The sequence below is a fragment of the Chiloscyllium punctatum genome, chromosome 5 (assembly GCF_047496795.1).
Source record: "Chiloscyllium punctatum isolate Juve2018m chromosome 5, sChiPun1.3, whole genome shotgun sequence".
NCBI classification, from domain to species: Eukaryota; Metazoa; Chordata; class Chondrichthyes; order Orectolobiformes; family Hemiscylliidae; genus Chiloscyllium; species Chiloscyllium punctatum.
The window spans coordinates 21,040,137-21,060,834 of record NC_092743.1 but is presented as its reverse complement, the minus strand read 5'-3'; the positions used below and the strand labels follow the sequence as shown (position 1 = coordinate 21,060,834).

Below are 20,698 nucleotides of genomic sequence, written 5' to 3'. Positions count from 1 at the left end.
TAGATGATTTGATAGCCAGAGGTTGCTGGTTTCAAATGATTTGCAGAGAAGCCCAAAATGACAAGAAGATTTTTTTTATATATGCAGTGATTGATCTGCACTGCACTGCCTGCAGTTGTGTTGGAAGCAGATTCAACTGCCGACTTGAAAAGCATTTTGGATAAATACATGAAGGGTAAGAATTTTGTGGGCTGTGGGAAAGCATACTCGTAATAGGCTGAGTGGTGATGTACTTTTTATTTTATGGTTCTGCACTGTCTTTGTTTGCAGTTATTGTAGTAACAATATTAGCATTTGGTGAGTTGTTAAAATTTGGATTTAATTTTCTGCAGGACTCAAAGTGGAGATCACTCATTGTGGACAAATGAAAAGAAAGTATCGAGTGTGCAATGTTACCAGAAGACCAGCAAGCCATCAAACGTAAGCTTGGAAACATCATCTATGTTGCAATAAATATTGACACTTAACATATAATTTGGCTATTATAATTCCTTGAATTGAGTTTAATTTAAAGGTAATTTTTAATAAAAATGTTGTTCATTCTTGAAATACTTTCTTCTCTGATACCTTCGTGTTTTTCTTTAAAAAGGGTTAAAATAGTTTTGTTTTGCAAGTTTTGATGTCTGAGTAAAATTTTCTGATATTGTTTTACCATTTGAATGTATTTAGATTTCCACTTCAGCAGGAGAATGGGCAGACTGTTGAATGCACGGTAGCACAATATTTCAAGGACAAGCACAAACTAAATCTTCGTTATCCTCATTTACCATGTCTACAAGTTGGACAGGAGCAAAAACATACATATCTTCCTCTTGAGGCATGTCAGTTTTGTAATCTTTTATTAAAGATATGAAATAAAATAATTGCTTTTGCACCAGGTTGAAGATTTTCTACTGTTTTCCCCCTTTTCCTATGTTTCCTTCCTATTTTGGTTTCTTCCAACCTTCCCTATCTAGTTTCACATTGCCAGACAACATTGTGAGAGTACGTACACCTGCCACTATTGCCTGCAACTGGAGTTGTCAAAGACCTTGCACAACTCTCTCATTTGATTTTCCCTCATCACAGATGCTAGGTTGACCACGATTCCTATTCAGTTTGAGTTTTCCTCCTTAAATATCACTGATAAGATTGGGAATTGGATAGAAAAGGACATTTGCCTTTTTGTCTTCTAATCCCTTAAATAAACATTCACACTTTCAATATAAGTTTTTTACACTAATTGTGAATTATTTCTGTCAGTGTGATACATATACAGTCCTATGTAAACTTCCATGCCCTTTACAAAGGTGAATAACACACTTTGAGTTAAAAGGAACACGATGCGGTTTACAGAAATTTATATTGAGATGCTTCACTATTTAGCCAATCACTTTCTCCACTCCGCCTACGTGATGTAGTACTTTTATCCAATGATAATTTTTGATCACTTTATATTACGTAGAATTACACAGATCTAGAAAAAGGTTGTTGAGCCAAACTAGTCAGTATTATTAATTTCCACATGAGTAGTACCCCATATCCCATGTACCCCTATTTTTACAAAATCTTTGTTCCCAAAAATTGGTAAATTTGTAAAATATTTGTGTGATCCCTTTAATAACTCAAAAGCCTTGTGTTTCTGTTTAAAGAAAAAAATACTATATTGAGTGTTAGGAAAGCAGACTTTTTGTTTTCTGGTCGAACATTAGGCATTAAAGGTTGTCTGTTGAGGAATTAAGAGATAGCAAATCTGATACATCAGAATGAGTAGGAACAAATTACTGCAGATGATGGAATCTGTGCTGAAAACAACAAATGCTGGAGACCACATCAAGGCAGACAGCATCCATGGAGAGACAGCAAGCTAACATTCAAATCTAGATAACCATTGTTCTGCCATTCTCTCATTCTGATCACTTAATCTGAACTATCAACATCTTTTCTTCACCAGCACTATACACCCCACCACTGCCACATCCCTCCACCCCACTGTAGCATAAATGCTGTCCCCCCTGCACATTTCAGTTCAGCTTTGATGAAGAGTTATCGAGACACGAAGCATTAGCTATCTGACTTGCTGTGATCTCCAGCATATATTGTATTCAGTGCATCAAAGTGAGTGATTGATTAGGATAAACTTGAAGTATTGATGCAATATTTGGATAAGAAATGTAATATTTACTCCTGAGAGTGAGAGAGAAGAGTGCACCTTTGTAATTCATTATCAAACCATTTATTTATTTTGTAGATGTCATAAATCTAGAAGTGAAACCTCTTATATTGGAAGTATGAACTAAAAATACTTATTAGTACCAATGGAAAGTTTTAGTTTTTTCAAATTTTGTGCAATTAAAAAACAATTCCTGAATGGAACCATGATTTTAAAGTGATACTTGAGGTTTGTACAATTCAATTAAATTGGACTTTATTGATGTTTAATTGATCTCTTCCCAGGTGTGTAACATTGTAGCTGGGCAGAGATGTATAAAAAAACTGACCGACAATCAAACCTCAACAATGATTAGAGCCACTGCCAGGTCTGCACCAGACAGACAAGATGAGATCAGCAAACTGGTGAGTAATAAAGGAATGGCAGGAGGCCATCTAGCCGCTCTAACCTTTTCTGCCATTCAGTTCTGGGGTCCATGTACCTAACTTTACCAGTATTCCTTATGCCTTTGCCCAACAGAAATCTATGGATCTCAAATTTAGAGTTAGAAATTGATCTGTCATCAATTACACCTCACAAACTAGTTTCAAACATTTGCCATATTGTTTTACAATATCTTTGTAAATTTCTCTTAATCTGAAATGAGAACCAGAATTTTTGTACCTGAATCCTAGACTCCCAGCTCCGACATACTACTTCTGAATATTTGCATCCCTTTATACCTTGAGTACTTTGATCAAATTACCCCTAAACCTGCTGAATTTCATTCACTGCAGCCCTAGTTTGCTTAATTTTTTCCTGGAGACAAAGCTTTGAGAATTCCGATATTATTTTGTTTACTGCTGCATGTGCAGCCAGGAGCCCTGGTAAAATTGGAATTGGGGAGAAATCTGTCTACTAGTTGGAAGTCGTACCTAGTGCAAAAGATAGTTGTCGTTGTTGAAACCTGATTATCTCAAGCATAGGACAGCATTGTCGGAGGTCCTCACAGTAGTGTCCTTCAGCCAACCATCTTTAGTTGCTTCATCAATGACCTTCCCACCATCATGAAGGCAGAACGTTCATTGGTGATTGTGCAATGTTCAGCACCATTCCCAAATTATCAGGTACCATAGTGCTCCATGCCCATATACAGTAAGACCTGAAAGACAGTCAAGCTTGGGCTAATAACTGACAAGTAGCATTTGTGCCACACAAGTGCTATTCAGTGGCAATCTCCAAGACATCTGAGCCATCGCCCCTTGATGTTCAAAGGCATTAGTAATGCTGAAGTCCTCTTGTCAACTTGCAAGGATTTTCCATTCACCAGAAACTGAACTGGATCAGCTGTATCAGTACTGGTGCGAAAAGAGTAGAGATTAAGAATTCTGCAGTGATTAACTGTGCTTTAATGCCTGTCCACTATCTTCCAGGCACAAGTCGGAAGTGTTGCATTACTCTCCATTTGCCAAGTGCAGTTCCAGCAACACTCAAATTTGACACATCCAGGACAAAACTACCTTTATTATCCACTCTTTTGAGCAAAAGCAGCAGGATTTAATATCTACAAAATTCATTGCCGTAATTCACCGAGGCTTCTTTAACAACACCTTCCAAACCTGTGATCTCTACAAGCAGACCAGGGAATCCAAAGGAACCCGCCACTTGCAAGTTGCTTTTCAAGTCGTGCACTATTCTGACTTGGAACTGCAATTGCTTTTCTTTCATTGTGGCTGGGTCAACATTTTGGAACATGCTGTCTAACAGCAAGGTAATATTACTTCCACGCCCAAGATTGCAACAATTCAAGAAGGAAGCACAGTCAGCCTTATTGATTGATTGATTTCATTACCTGTTATGATATTTTAGTGATCTGTGTACCTGTGACCTCTTTTGTTTCTAGCTTTTCACAATTAAATTAATTTCATTAAATTTTGTTGTCTTAATTTTGTCCATTTAATTAATGCATTAATCTCTCTCCCTTCATAATTTTGCGCATGCATCCATACTACTTTTAATATTGCTTATATTTGGCTTGCTATGGAAGTATCTTCCTGATGTGTAGGTATACAATGCATGCCAGATAGTGTAAGATTGTTTTTGGAACTCTCATTTCTATTGTTTCGGGTTTCTTTTTTGACTTCACAACACTACTGAAAGTTGTAATCACAGTGAACAGAATGGTGATTAATTTGGTGAATGCATCATGGTGAAATAATTGTAATTGTTTTCTTCACTAAACAAAAAAAAACTGCGGATGCTAGAAATCAGGAACAAAAACAAAAATGGCTGGAAAATCTCAGGAGGTCTGGCAGCAACTGTGGAGAGAAAGCAGAGTTATCATTTCTGAAAAAAGGTCACTGGACCCAAAATGCAACTCAGCTTTCTCTCCAAGATGTTGCTAGACCTCCTGAGTTTTCCCCGCAATTTCTATTTTTATTTCTGCAATTATTTTCTTTATGGCTTAAGGTTGCTTCGTGCGCCAATAGATGCTGTACCGAATATTATAATAGTGTGAACCAAGTTATTTTCTGTGTGCAGATGTGTGCTTCAATTATTCAAAGAAGGCTCTTTCCTTGCAGATGAAAAGTGCGAGTTTTAATGCTGACCCCTATGTTCAGGAATTTGGGATAGGAGTGAGAGATGACATGACAGATGTACCAGGTCGTGTTCTTCAGGCACCTTCCTTGTTGTACGGTGGTCGGGTAAGGACTTTCATATTGCTAAATGAGCAGACAAACCATTGATCAACAGTTAGAACTTTGCTATATTTGAAACCTGCTTAAATTAATTTATTTTCTGAAATCTTGAGGCATTAACCCAGCTTCAGTGCAGTCTCTATAATGCTGAGGCATTTTATTTGAAGGTTACAAAACTGATTGATTGTACTATAGTTAGCTTGCTAATTCCTCATTTCTTCAAGAATCATAGAATCCCTGCAGTGTGGAAACATGCTGTTCGGCCCAACATGTGCACACCGGACCTCCGATGAGTGACCCACCCAGACTCATTCCCCTACCCTATTACTCTACATTTCCCCCTAGCTTATGCACCTAATCTGCACATCCCTGAACACTACGGGCAATTTAGCTTGGCCAATTCACCTAACCTGCACATCTTTGGACTGTGGGAGTTAACCAGATATACCAGCGGAAACCCATGCAGATGCGGGGAGAATATGCAAACTGCAATCAGACAGTTGCCAGAGGCTGGAATCAAACCCAGGTCCCTGGCAGGGAGGCAGCAGTGCTAACCCCTGAGCCACCTTGCCACCTGGTGGAATTTATTTTGTCCTTCTGCCCTCAAGTGTTTGTCAAGTTTGTTGGAATATTGAGTCTTGCTAAAATCTACATGTTTGAAAAGTTAAGCAGCACCTGAAATAAAAATAGGAAATGCTGAAAAAGCAGAACAGGTCAGGAAGCATCTGAGTGAAACAAAATTACCATTCAGTCTAATTCTCTCTGCAGATATTGCCTGGCCTGTGTGTTTTTGTTTTTCTTTCAGATTTACATTTTCCCTGTCTTGCTTTTATATCACAACTTATTAATTTTCTTGAAGTTTCCTAAGTTCTCATAAATTATCAATGCTTTTAAAAAGGTTGCCTCTTTGACCGATCTGTTGAATAGAATGATCCCAGTCAATTCAATCAGAGTGCTGCCACAGTTTAGAAGGCATCTCATCGGAACTAGAGAGGGACAGTAAATGCTGGCTCGTCCCAAGATGCCCGCATCCTATGAATGAATAAACAAAAGTATTGGCAACAGTTAATGAAGCTCATAAACTGGAAACTTGCATTTTTTTTACAAAGTTTATGAATCACTCAGGCAAAGATTAAATTTTGAATTGCTTAGATTGAAAAAAAAATCCTGTGACAGTTAAGTTTTTGTGACAATTGTTCATTGAGAAAAATGCCGAGAGTGTAAGATAAATTTTACTTTGGAGATTTATAACAGACCTGTGTAGCATAGCTGTTTAAGTTAACTACTGTACCTCTGAACATACATAAATGGTTTAGAAAGTAAATAGCACTCAACAGTATTCTGAAATTCATGAAAGCCATTCCAGCTGGTAGGTAATTAAGTGTGTGACATTGACATGTTCCAGCTTTCATGCTATTTTTTATTTTTTGTTGCAGAACAAGACAATTGCTACCCCAATTCAGGGTGTGTGGGATATGCGGGGAAAACAATTTCATACAGGCATTGAAGTGAAAGTCTGGGCAATTGCCTGTTTTGCTCCACAGAGGCAATGCAGAGAAGATACGCTCAAGTAAGCAGTATATTTTATCCAGTGTTTCCAAAGTTGTACGCAAGAAATTCAACAGATGTGAAACGCAAGAGCTTGGTGGTGCACAAAAATCTTCTCTAAGTAGAACGATAAGAAGTGATAGATCAAAACGTACATAATCATGAGGGGTCTTGACAATGTAGTTGTGGAGATAATGTTATAGAAGTCTTATGGCACAAAGGCCCTTTAGCCCTTCAAATCTATGCTGGTCAAAAAGAAGCAACTAGCTATTCTAATCCTATTTTCCAGCACTTGGCCAAAAGCCTCGTAAGCCTTGGCATTGCAAATGAACATCTAAATACTAGGAAAACGTTGAGCATGATGAATAATCTAACTTTTTGGAGAAAAAAAGAGTGGAGAACTTTATATAAAATAATTACTAAACCATACAGCCAAAAGGGTCCATGTTTAATTCCTCATGGATGCTGAGTTTGTTAACCTCAGCTCCCTTACAATATGCCAGTTAGAATTAGCCTCTGATTTAGACTCCAATATCTGTCATCCCTTAAGATGTGCATGTGTGGATGTTGGGCAAAGATCACATTCAACATTACTCTGAGATACTGAAGGATCCTTATGCTTTATGGATGAGCAAATTTGAGAATCTTCCAGCACCATCTCTTATCATTTTTATGTTTCTAGCATGGTAGCTCAGTGGTTAGCACTGCTGCCTCACAGCACCAAGGTTCTGGGCGACTGTCTATGTGGAGGTTGCAGGTTCTCCCAGTGTCTGTGTGGGTTTCATCCAAGTGCTCCCATTTCCCCTCTCAGCCCAAAAATTAGATTAGGCATTCAGGCAGTGCTGGATCTGGATAAGATGCTCTTCATAGGGTCAGTACAAGACTTGATGGGTCAAATGACCCCTTTTTGCGCTGTAGGGTGTCCTATAATTCCATGACCTTGAAATAATATGAAAAATTTTTTTGTTTCAAGTTTGAATTATATCAACCATTAATGCCAAGTACTAAAAAGAAACTGTGATAATTCGAACCCTATTACTTCTACTGCTCCCCACCAGATTGTTTATTATTAGCTTTTTAAAATTGTGATCAAAAAGCTTTTACTCACCAATTTATATTGCTTCTGTTCAGAGCATTCACAGACCAATTAAGGAAGATATCCAGAGATGCAGGAATGCCAATACAAGGCCAACCTTGTTTTTGTAAATATGCTCAAGGTGCAGATAGTGTGGAACCAATGTTCAGGCACTTGAAGAATACCTACGCAGGACTTCAGCTGGTAGTGGTAGTGCTTCCTGGTAAAACGCCAGTTTATGGTCAGTATTTTGAGTATTTTATGGTTTCCAAAGTTATTTTTTTACCTGTTAGCTTGCATTGAAAAATGTTCATAATGTAACCATCAAGATATTCGCAATGTTAGTGATCTGTGCGCTTTTTTTTATGAAGAAGAAGAAATGCAAAAGTAGATGTGACCTAATTCCTAGTCATTTGGTTAGATTATTTATTCTCCAGGGCACTATGGATAAGTCATTTGCTGTTCTTTGAAGTGGTGCAGTGGTCACTTTGGGGAGCAGATGAGACACTGGCTTAAAGCCTCATTTAAAAGATGACACTTCAAAGTCTGTGAGAAGATTTGTAGCTCGGGTGCTCGTTGTTGTGGTTCTGTTTGCCGAGCTGGGAATTTGTGTTGCAGACGTTTAGTCCCCTGTTTAGGTGACATCCTCGGTGCTTGGGAGCCTCCTGTGAAGCGCTTCTGTGATCTTTGTAGTGGTTTAATCTGCCGCTTCCGGTTGTCAGTTCCAGCTGTCTGCTGCAGTGGTCGGTATATTGGGTCCAGGTCAATGTGCTTATTGATTGAATCTGTGGATGAGTGCCAATGCCTCTAGGAATTCCCTGGCTGTTCTCTGTTTGGCTTGTCCTTTAATAATAGTGTCCCAGTCGAACTCATGTTGCTTGTCATCTGTGTGTGTGGCTACTAAAGATAGCTGGTCGTGTCGTTTTTTGGCTAGTTGGTGTTCATGGATGTGGATCTTTAGCTGTCTTCCTGTTTGTCCTATGTAGTGTTTTGTGCAGTCCTTGCATGGGATTTTGTACACTACATTGGTTTTGTTCATGCTGGGTATTGGGTCCTTCGTCCTGGTGAGTTGTTGTCTGAGAATGGCTGTTGGTTTGTGTGCTGTTATGAGTCCTAGTGGTCGCAGTAGTCTGCCTGTCAGTTCGGAAATGCTCCTGATATATGGTAGTGTGGCTAGTCCTTTGGGTTGTGGCATGTCCTCATTCCATTGCCTTTCCCTTAGGCATCTGTTGGCGAAATTGCGCGGGTATCCGTTTTTGGCGAATACATTGTATAGGTGTTCTTCTTTTTGCAGTTCTGGTGTATTGCAGCGTGTTGTGGCCTTTTTGAACAGTGTCTTGATGCAACTTCTTTTGTGTGTGTTGGAGTGGTTGCTTTTGTAGTTTAGGACTTGGTCTGTGTGTGTGGCTTTCCTGTAAACCTTTGTGGTGAATTCTCCATTCGGTGTTCTCTGTACCATCACGTCTAGGAATGGGGAGTTGGTTGGCCTTTTCTTCCTCTCTAGTGAGTTGGATTCCTGTGAGTGTGACGTTGATGATCCAGTGTGTGTTCTCTATTTCTGTGTTTTTAATAATTACAAAGGTGTCATCCACATATCTGACCCAGAGTTTGGGTTGAATTTGCGGTAAGACTGTTTGTTCTAATCTTTGCATTACCGCTTCTGCTATGAGTCCAGAGATGGGTGAGCCCATGGGTGTGCCGTTTATTTGTTCATATATTTGGTTGTTGAATGTGAAGTGTGTTGTGAGGCACAGGTCCAGTAGTTTCAGTATGCCCTCTTTGTTGATAGGTTCAATGTCCTGTTGTCTGTTCTGTATGTCCAGCAGGTTGGCTATTGTTTCTCTGGCTAGGGTTTTGTCGATAGAGGTGAACAGTGCCGTTACATCGAATGAGACCATGGTTTCTTCCTTGTCTATGTGTATATTTCTGATGATGTCCAAGAATTCCTGTGTTGACTGTATAGAGTGTCTGGATCCGCGGATCAGGTGTTTCAGTTTCTGCTGTAGTTCTTTAGCCAGTTTGTGTGATGGTGTCCCTGGTCGTGATACTATGGGTCTGAGTGGGATGTCTGGTTTGTGCACTTCAGGTAGTCCATAGAATCTGGGGGTGTTGTTGCTTTCAGGTTTCATTCTTTGTGGGTCAAACCTGGTTATCTGTCCGTTTTTTTTGTAGGTTCCTCAGTGTGTTGTTTATCCTATTGGTGAGCTGTGGGGTGGGGTCAAACTCCCTCTCTTGGTAGGTGTTGGTATCCACAAGTAGTTGTTGCGCTTTTTGGATGTAGTCTGCTTTGTCCAGGATGACTGTCATTCTGCCTTTGTCTGCTGGTAGTATGATTATGTTCTTATCGTTTATTAGTGATTTTAGTGCTTCCCCCTCCTTGGTGTTGAGGTTATGTGTTTGTCTTTTCCTTGTTATCAGAGGTACGATACTTTGTCTCACTGTTTGTTGTGTCTCTTCTGTCAGTCCATTGTTTCTGAGTGCATTCTAGTGCTGCTAGGAAGTCTAGGAAGATGACACTTCCTATAGTGCTGCATTGTCCTGGCACTGGATCTTATGCTCCAGTCTATGGATGGATTTGCACTAACAAGCTTCTGACTCGGGGTGAGAATTCTTTTTACTTTTTAAATGATATGGACATCACTGGCTCGGCCAGCATTTCACTGTTCATTCTGATCCCAGAAAGTGATGACTCGCTGCCGCCTCCTCCTATTGTGTACTTGGGGCATAGGAACACCTACAGTGCTGTTAGAAGGCAAGTTCCATGGATTTGTCAAAGTGTCATCAGTGAAGCAACAGTGATACAGTTACAGGTCAGAATGGTCTGTGGCATGGACGGCTCTTGCTTGCGGTGGTGTTCCCATGTATATCCTCCTCTTGCTCTTCTAGATTGGTAGAAGTCACTAGTTTGGAAAGTGCTGTCAAATGAGTGTTGGTGAGTTAATATAACATACCTTGTAGACGTTGTACACTGCTGCCACTGTGCATTGGCAGGGGAGGAAATGAATGTTGAAGGTAATGATGAGGTGCCATTTGAGTGGATTGCTTTGTCCTGGATAGTGTCAAGCTTCATGAGTGGTGTTGGCGCTGCAACCATCCAGGCGAGTAGAGAATATTCCATCACCACCTTATGCCTGGGACAGATGTTGGGGAGACAACAGGTGAGTTACTCACCTGACTTTAAGCCATTGCAATATGTGATGGCTTATCCAGTTCAGTTAAACTGAGAATGCTACCACAGCTGACACATCTTGCTCAGAAAACCTTAGGGTGGTACTGTAGGCACACTTGGTGCTGGCTAGTTTACTTTGAACCTAATTGGTTGACATCTGATCTGGGAGATTGTGAGTGGCTACCTCAGCTAAGAAACATGTGTATTTCCCAACAATTCCCAGCATTCCTTGTGATGAGTTTGTAATTATAGTGCAGAACTCAGTGCGAGGATGAAGGATATGACTGATTGAGCTTCCTAAAATTCAAGCATTTCACCTGATAGAATCAATGACTTGGCGAGGGAGCAGAGAATTGTAACACTAATTTGCAAATGACCATTGATTGAGTCATTAAAGGGTGTGTAGTTGGGAACTGGAGGGCTCAAAGGAATTTGAGGCCCATTGTGAGTGAATGAAATTCTTGCAGAAGGATGTTATCTAGTCTGTAACATAAAAAGATAATTCAGTTTTACTTTGTGTTTTAAGCGAAAATATTTTGTCGTCCATATATTCAAATCCTAAAAACTAGTGCCCTGATATAAAATGTTTGTTTAAATAGAGGGACATCAGTTATGTTCATTTTTAAAATGCCTTGGTCGGAATCCATCTGAAGTGTTGTGTTTGTCTTCGGATCCCACAGTTCAAGAATATATTAACCTTTATTTACACGGAAGGGAGATGAAAATGCAGTGTGGATTGGTCTGACAGAGATCTAAGAGATTAAATTATGGAGACTGATTAGATAACTTGCATGTCTTTTCATTTAGAATGCTGAAGTGGCCTAATTTAGTTGCTTAAAGATGGTAGGATAGATGGAGAAACTAATTCCTGATGGAGAAATTTGGAACAAGTTGGAGCACAATTTTCAAATGTGTCATTCAGGAGTTAGCCACAAAATACTTTTATCATAAACAATAGTAAGAATCTGTGATCCTATCTGACAAGATTGTGTGTGCTGCATCCAATGAAATTTGAGAAAAAGAATCTCTTTTAGATAAGGATATCAATAAATGTGAATAAAATGTTAGAAATTAAATTTAGGAACAGATCAGTCATAATTTTGAACTAGTTTAAATCATTGAAGTAGTTGAATATGATATTTTTGCTATGTCTCACCATCTGTATTATTTTAATCGTGCATTTAAATATTGAATAAGAATGAACTGTAATTCAATTAATAGTTTTAGTAATAAGTGGCATGTTTCATTGACAGCGGAAGTTAAGCGTGTGGGTGACACATTACTTGGCATGGCAACGCAATGCGTGCAGGTGAAAAATGTGCTGAAAACCTCTCCTCAAACACTTTCCAATCTCTGTCTGAAGATCAATGTTAAACTAGGTGGTGTCAACAACATCTTGGTGCCACAAGGAAGGTCAGTTGAACTTTTGTCCCTGCTAAGTGACTTGATTTCTAGAAGTTTTATTTCCAAAATGTCAGGCTTTTTCTCAAGGCAAGATTTCATAAAGTTACAAAAGATAATGGATTACATTATCTTTTGAGACCAAAGTTGTGGAGCCGAGCCCATGACGAGTTTGTGTCATCTTGTCAGCCAAAACTTTGCACTCTGTTCACATTCTTTGTTTCTCTATTTGCTTGTTGTAATCATCTTACTGCCAACATTCTGATTCTTTCTTGTTTCCCCACTTGTTCTTTACACCATTTTGATAATTTTGGTTTCCTGTGTAAAGTGAGAAAAGTTTTTTAAAAGTTGCTTTAATTTAGCATTCGATCGCACCTGTGGTTTGGGGAAAATAAAGCATTTTCACTCAGCAAATTACTCGAATATGAAATGCACTGACTGGAAATGTGGTGAAAGCAGATTCAATTGAGGCATTCAGGGGGTCTTTGGATAGTTTTTTGGGGTAGTAATGGAATATGGGGAAAAGGCAGAGATTGGCACTAGCTAATTATTGACACAGGTACAAATGTGGAAATGGCCTCCTGTGTGACAATAATTCTTTGATTTCTGCTTACTGGTTCCTGTTTTATCCTATTTGTACCTGTATTGAATATCTGATACTCCTGACACCTGCCCATGTTGTACTCCAGTATTGCACAATTTAGCATATATATGAAATCTGCTCCAGATATAGTAAGCAAGTATAGTTGACTCAACATATCTAACTGAAAGGACTTGCACATTATGTAGCACTCTTTGTGACCTCCGATCATCCAAGTGCTTTACAGCTAATGAAATAGTTTGTGTAGTAATGTAGGAAAACCCAAGAACTAATTAATAATGTGACTTTTATTTTTGTTGAGCAATAAATGTAAACCAGAAAACCAGGTAGGTTACCCTTGCTGTCCTATGAAATAGCGCTGTAGAATGTTTTGTCAAGGTGAGGGGGAGATCTTCACCTGAAAGACGGTCCCTCCGACAGTGTATCGTATTTTCATAGTAAAATTACTTTTAATTGTGGTTTACATACACCACTTTTGATAGGATTTAGGCTTGTACCACAAATTAGGTTAGTATGCTACAGCCAAATTGAGGAAGTCACCTGCTGCTAATGCTGAACAGTTGAGGCCAAGTCTGAAGGCTAATGTAGATCTATACATGTTCAATATTTAAATAACATATTTTAAAAAGAAATGCATCAAATAGTTTCAATATTGCTTTTTTAAAAAATATTTTGTATAATATGCCAAAACTAAATGAATGCTTCCTGCAGTTGTTAATTCCATGACAATAGATTGTGAGACTTAACTTGGCACCTGTGTCTATCTAAGTATATAAGTTTCTTGTGTTGCAACCAATATGTCAAGTTCCACTGGTGACAACTGTTTTAAAATATTGTATGATGAAAGTCTAAATAATGTTTGTAGCAGAAATTCAATGGAGATACTGAAAACAAAATTTTACGGTACATTCGAGTTGGTCTTCTAAGTCACATGATGCTGAACGTATGTTTAGGAAATGGGAGTTTGTGTTTAATATTCAGTTTTCACATTAAGTTGACTGACATATTGAGGAAAACTATTGGAACGTGCTTCCATTATGTAAATTATTGGACTATTCCTATGTAATTTTCCAGACCTGCAGTATTTCAGCAGCCAGTGATATTTCTGGGTGCAGATGTAACACATCCACCAGCTGGAGATGGGAAGAAACCTTCCATTGCTGCAGTGAGTACCAGTGTTTCTAGTTATATTCTGTTTATTGCTTCACAATTTTTAAATTGAAATAGTGTGATTTGTATATGAATGTAAGGTCAATCTGAAGTGAGATTCCTAACCTCTTCAATGGATTTATTTCATTCTTTGCAAGCAGTGTGGTCTTCTGAATATCTTCCAAAACCACTTCATCTTCCCATTATACCCTTGTTTTTAAAGGCATCCTAAAAATCTGTATGTATACAATGTCTCCATTCCTTAGCTTCAACCTTATCAGATTTGGATAGTTTCTATTTCTCAATTATTCAATTACTTTAGGTTGTGTTTTGGCTTTGTCCATTGAAATCTCTGTTGAAGCATTGTTTTAGTGGTTCTTTTACTTCAAAGATATGATTTACATTAGTTTTACCTAATCTAACTAGTTTATGTTCAGGTTATAAAAATGTTTTACCTTGCTGGTAAATTCAACTTTTTTTTTGTTCACCAATGCTTAATTTGCATTTGAAGTGTACTCAAATAGAATATACTTTGAACTAATTTTAAAAATGTTTTTAAACTTCTGAAATGTCAAGCTGTCATGATTTTTAAAAATCTTTCCTAACCTGAATTACTGTTACTTTTTAAAAATGTTCTCCAATAGAGTCCGGTTGGTGGTTAGAAAATGTATGCTTTCCATTTAGGCTGAGAAGCCGAAAGAGAATTAATGACCTTTTATTGGTGGTAAATATTCAAGAACCAATTGCAAAATGCCAAAATCAGTTTGTGAAGACTCTGAGAAAATATATAGCCAAACTGGAGCCTTCATTTTACATTCCTGCTCTGCTGTTAGATTCTAAGAATCCATCAAAGACCAAAACACTATATTCTATACCCAAATCCATTTAAATGATTAATTATTTCACACAAGTCTTGGTAAATAATTTTTGATTTAGATGCATAGAACATAGGTTAGCTGCATGCTAAAAATGCCAATATTTAGTGCAATGACAATTTGGATTATCAATTCTGAAGCACGTTTTGTGTGATGTTTTATAATGATCCACAAATGTAAGGACCTGCTCAGCATTGCTCACTGAGCACGCTCATTATTTTAAAAACAATCTTTCTGCATTTCCCCCTTGCAAGTGTAAATATTTTGTTTAGTTCAAGTCTGTTTTTGTTATTTAGCAGTTTCACTGAAGCATTACTTCTAAAACTTCCTGACATGATTGTGTACTATATTTCTATAGGAATGTAATTTGGTTAAATACTGAAGCTTACCTTAGGCTTGTTTCTCCTTCATCCTACATCATTTTTCTTAGGTGGTCGGTAGTATGGATGCTCATCCAAGTCGTTACTGTGCCACAGTCCGTGTACAGCAGCATCGGCAGGAGATCATTCAGGACCTTGCTTTCATGGTCAGAGAACTCCTCATTCAATTTTACAAATCTACTCGCTTCAAACCGACACGCATTATATTCTATAGAGATGGAGTTTCAGAAGGACAGTTTCAACAGGTAAGTAACAGTTTAGGTGACTCTGCTCAGTCGTTCAACTGAGTTTTGTTAGCTAGATGAGGTTAAAGAGGCTGCTGAATCTATAAATGTACTAACCTAATGGAAATGGTGCCTTCCTTTACTTAAGAGCTGCACATTTACGAGCCAATTGCAGCTAAAGATTGTGCATAGTTGTTACCAATTGAGTGGATTATCATTCATGATTTTTAAAGAAAAAAAAAATCACCTCTCCTTGCATAATCTGATATTAGCCTGACTGATGAATCAAACAATGGAGTTGATGTTTTACGTAGATTTTATGGAGTCATGTAATTTTTCTGCATGGAATATGCTTGTCTGCTGACAAGCTACTGAATTGTAGAGGAGGGGTTTTTAAAATCTCAGGCAGTGCTACCTGCAAAATTAATTGAGAAGTGGGACAAAGCGTTTTCAGTATAACAAAGATCCAATTTGGAAAAATAAATTTTACATTAGCTGCAAGTTTTAATACTTTGCTGTGAACAGTTTTAGTTCACCTATCTAAGAAAAAGTACTGGCATTGCAGGCACTCATGAGTGGGTTCACTAGGCTAATACCTGCTACGCGAGACTGCCTTATGAGGAGAGTTTGAGTAGGTTGGCCTGTACTCAGTGGAGTTCAGAAGAGTGAGAGACTATCTTATTGAAACTTAGAAAATTCTTAGGGGCCTTGACAGGGTAGATGCAGAAAGCTTGTTGCCCCTTGTGGGAAAATCTAGGAGCAGAGGGCATAATGTTAGAATAAATGATTCCATATTTAAGACTGCGATGAAGGTCTCGCAGAAGGTAGTGAATCTGTGGAATTCTTTACCACAAAGGACTGTCATTAAGCAAATTTCAGGCAGAGTAGACTTGAAATCAGTAAGGGAATCAAAGGCTATGGGTAAAAGGCAGGAAAGTGGAGTTGAGGGTTATCAGATCAGTCATGATCTCATTGAATGATGGGCCGTACCCAATGGGCTGAATGGCCCACTGCTGCTGGTTACACCCCTCAAGTCTGATAAATATAAGAACTACTGCTTCATTGATTAGCAGGAGCAAGAGTAGATCACTTAGCCTGACCCCCTCAAAAATTCTATGAATGAGGTAATGGCAGGTATGTGGAGATTGTTCACAGATCATGATCTGAAGATATGACAGAACAGGTCAATTACAAGAACAAGAGCTATAATCCTTTGTGAGGAATCATACAGTTTAGAAGAAGCTCTTCAGCCCTTCGCGTCTGAATTGCCAAAAATACACTTTCTTGCACTAGGCCCATAATGTTCAGGACTATGACACCTTGAAATGTTTATCCAAGTAATTTTAAAGGGGGTGAAGTCACCTGCCTACCCACTACTCTTCCAAGCCGTGCATTCCACATTCCCACCACACTCTGGGTGAAAAGTATTTTCCTCAGATCCTCTCTAAACTATCTGCCTTTCACTTTAAAAGTGTACCCCCTTGTCATTGACCCTTTGGCTAAGGGGAACAATTATTTTCTGTTCACCTTGTACGTACCCCTCATTATCTATATACCCCTATCGAGTATCACCTTCACCTTCTTTGCTCCAAAAAAAACACCCTCAGCTATACTATCATTTTTTCCTCATAGCTGAGTTGCTTCATCCCAGATGACATCCTGGTGAACCTCCGGTCCAGTTGCATCATTCTTATAATGTGGTGACTAGAACCAAGCGCAGTACTCCTATGTCCTGAGCAAATGTCTGTACAATTCCAACATCACCTCCCTACTTTTACATTCTTTGCTTCGACTGATAAAGGTAAACATCCTGTATGTCTCCTTAACTACCAAGTTAACCCATCCTGCGACCTTCTGGGATCTGTGGACAAGCACCCCCAAGATCCTCCTCCTTCTGAGCTTCCTATTCATTGAGTAGTTTCTTGTCTCATTATTTCTTCCGAAGCGCAACATCTCTCACTTATCCTTGTTAGATTCCATCTGCCACTGTAACCTGTGAGTGGTTAGCACTGCTGCCTCACAGTGCCGGAGACCCGGGTTCAATTCCCGCCTCAGGCGACTGACTGTGTGGAGTTTGCACGTTTTCCTCGTGTCTGTGTGGGTTTCCTCCGGGTGCTCCAGTTTCCTCCCACAGTCCAAAGATGTGCAGGTCAGGTGAATTGGCCATGCTAAATTGCCCGTAGTGTTAGGTAAGGGGTAAATGTAGAGGTATGGGTGGGTTGTGCTTCGGCAGGTCGGTGTGGACTTGTTGGGCCGAAGGGCCTGTTTCCACACTGTAATGTAATGTAATGTAATCTAATCTAATCTAAACCTAAGACCACCTTCCTCATTGTCACCAGCCCAGCTAATCTATGTTGTCTGTATTTATCATCTACATCACTTATAAAGATCACAAACAGTAAGAAATCCAGTACTGATCCCTTTGGTTCGCAACTGCACACTGGGCTTCAATCACACAAAGAGCCTTCTGTCACCACCCCATGTCTCATGGTACTAAGCCAATTTTGGATCTAACTTTCCCAGTTACCCTGAATTCCACTAGCCTTTAACTATTTATCAGTTTCCCGTGTGGGACCTTGCCAAAGGCCATCCGTGTAAACAACTTAAGTGCCCCACCATCATCTTCCACACTTGGTCAACTCAAAAAATTCATCCCGATTTGTTAGACATGATCTCCCACTGACAAAGCTATGCTGACTATTCCTGATCAAACCTTACTTCACTCTGAATGGAGTTTAATTTTCTCCTTCACTATTTTCTCTGATATTTTCCCTACTACCACTGATGTGAGACTTGCCGGTCTCCCTGGTCTATTTCTACCACCCCTCTTGGATTGTGGAATCACATTAGCTGTCCTTCAGTCCTCTGGCCCTTATCTTGTGCCCAGAGACCATTTTAAAAATACATGTCAAAGCCCTTGTTACTTCCTCCCTTAGCTCCTGCAGCAGCGTGGGATACATCTCATCCGGAGCTGGGACTTTGACATTTTTAAACCTGCTCAAACTTTCAGTACCTTCCATCTTTTTGTATCAATCTGCTCAAGAACTTCACAGTTCATCTTCTTGAATTCTGTGCTTGCAACCTCCTTGTCCAGTCTTTACCAATTCCTCCAACTTAATGCACAGATGTCCCTGTCTCCGAATGGGCCCAACTCTTGCCCTGGTTATTCTCTTCCCCCTTGATATGCTTGTAGAATGGTGGGATTCTCCCTAATCTTGCCTGTCTTCTTTCTTCATGCATCCTCTTTGATCTCCTCCTTGCTTTCCTGAGTTTCCCCCTGCACTTTCTATACTCCACTAGGGCCTCTGATGATTTTCACCCTTGGTACCTGTTTAAAGCTTCTCTTTTCCTCCTTGTCTAAATATTCCTAGACATCCAGGGTTCTTTGGGCATGTTGCTCTGACATTTCACTCTAAAGGGAACATGGGTGTGTACTCTCCCCATACGTTTGTTTGAATGCCTCTTACTGTCTGCTGTTGGTATACCGTCAAATAACTGTTCCCAGTCTATTTTGGCCAGATCCTGTCCTGTTTTAATTAAATCTGTCTTACCTCAATCTAAAACACTTTTTTGCAGACCCGTCTTCCTCCTTTTCTGTGGTATTGTGGCTGTTATCAATAAAATGTTCCCCGATTGTCACCTTGAATACCTGTCTGGCTTTGTCCCCCAGAATTAGGTTCAGCTCTGAACCGTCTACATGTTGCTATATAAAGTTCTTCTGTATACATTTCAAGAAATCTGCCTCTCTAAACCTTTTTATGCCACGTTTATCACAATTAATGTTGGGGTAGTTGAAATCTCCAATATATTACCATATTATTGTTTTTACATGATTTAGTGAATTGGCTAAATCTGTTTCTGAATTGCCTGCTGACTGTTTGGGGCCTACAATATACTACTAACAGTGTCACTGTCTCCTTTTATTCCTAAAATTTACCCACAAAGCCTCATTTGACAACCCTTGCACGATATCGTCACTCCTTGCTGTTGTGTCTGAATCCATAATTAATTAAGTGACACCACTTCTACTTTTGCATGTCATATGTTTCACTTCTTTAAAATTACTGTTTTTCTGTTAATTAGCTCTTGGCACCAGTAATAAACATGAGTGTTCTACTTCCGTGGGAAAATGTACAAAAAAAAGATGAAGGGAATGATCTTGTTATAGTGGATTATTGGCCTCTCTTTTTAGGATCCTTTGTTCATTTCTTCCGATCTCATTTGTTCCAACGTAAAACATAACTTCCAATGCCAGTGTTAGTGATGGGTTCTATAGATGGTGGTGTCAGTGGTGGACTGAATGTATATTTGAATGAGTAGATGAGGTGCTGAGCAAGTAAACTATTTTGAATAGACAGTTGAATTAAGGTTGTACATTTTCTTTCTGAGCTGGCAGGTTTGTTTTCAGACGTTTAGTCACCATGCTAGGTAACATCATCAGTGAGCCTCCAATGATGAAGCGTTGGAGTTCTGGCCTGCTTTCTGTTTGTGTTTTGGTCTCAAGGTGGGTGATACATTTCCGATTCTCAGAGGTTGGTAAATGGGCTGAAAACAAACCTGCCAGCTCAGTGAGCAAACTTACAAACTGAACCTCTGCCTGAGCTACAAATCTTTTCAAAAATCGCAAACCGTGTCAACCTCACATTTGTATTCATACACCAACCCCATTAGTGGCATGTAGTGGAGAGGCTTTAGAAGATTGAAAGGAGCTAATCTACAAAATATATCCAGCCTTTGCCCTTTCTCTGGTTGTCCTTGTTATGTTTCTGGTCAATGGTGACCAGTCCCCAGGATGTCATTTGTGGGATACATGATGATACATACTTAGATGTAAGGCTGTCTTTGAGTTTTCCACTGCTTTTAAATATTACTTGTCCCAAATAGATGTGATCAAAAGACAAAATTCAATTTTAAAAACTGAAGAAAAATTGAATGGAAATGAACATAGGGCAGAAAATGTGGGAAAGAGAACAATCAAATTAAGTAGTTATTCTTTGTGTTTACACTGCTGTGAGACAATTTCTGTGTAAAATGAAATATTTATAAAGATTCCTTTAATGGAGCTTTTTCTCTTGGAATGTTGAACCAGATAATTATAGCCTCAAAAATCAAACCAAATTATTTATGTTGATAGACTGCTAAATGTACTTTATGCAAGGTCAGTTTTCTAACCTACTATGAAATAGTATGTGCTTGAAAGCTTTGTAATTTAAACAGAATTAGATTGGTTGGTATTGGAAAATTGTTGGATTTGAAAAGAGTAACTATTGGTGGCATCAACCACATAGTTTTGCTCACATATAAATTTTATACTTGAATTCTGTTTTTGTGTTCAAAATAAATTATTTGAATTTGTTTATCTATATGTCCTGTATCGATGTATTTTGTTTCAAAATTTTTATTGCAGTTTCTCCAAATAACCCTAACATGATTGTGCACTACTTCC

General features: G+C 38.9%; 1 protein-coding gene across 1 annotated transcript in view; it reads left to right on the top strand.

The window, feature by feature from the left end:
- The window catches only part of ago2 (argonaute RISC catalytic component 2), an 89,460-nt gene that overhangs the window by 51,603 nt on the left and 17,159 nt on the right, over positions 1-20,698 (top strand). The window contains exons 7-15 of the mRNA XM_072569896.1: positions 333-420; positions 670-817; positions 2,437-2,556; positions 4,714-4,836; positions 6,267-6,400; positions 7,510-7,694; positions 11,876-12,035; positions 13,699-13,789; positions 15,079-15,273. Of these exons, the coding sequence (XP_072425997.1) occupies positions 333-420; positions 670-817; positions 2,437-2,556; positions 4,714-4,836; positions 6,267-6,400; positions 7,510-7,694; positions 11,876-12,035; positions 13,699-13,789; positions 15,079-15,273 (1,244 nt within the window). The remainder of the gene's footprint in view (positions 1-332; positions 421-669; positions 818-2,436; positions 2,557-4,713; positions 4,837-6,266; positions 6,401-7,509; positions 7,695-11,875; positions 12,036-13,698; positions 13,790-15,078; positions 15,274-20,698) is intronic.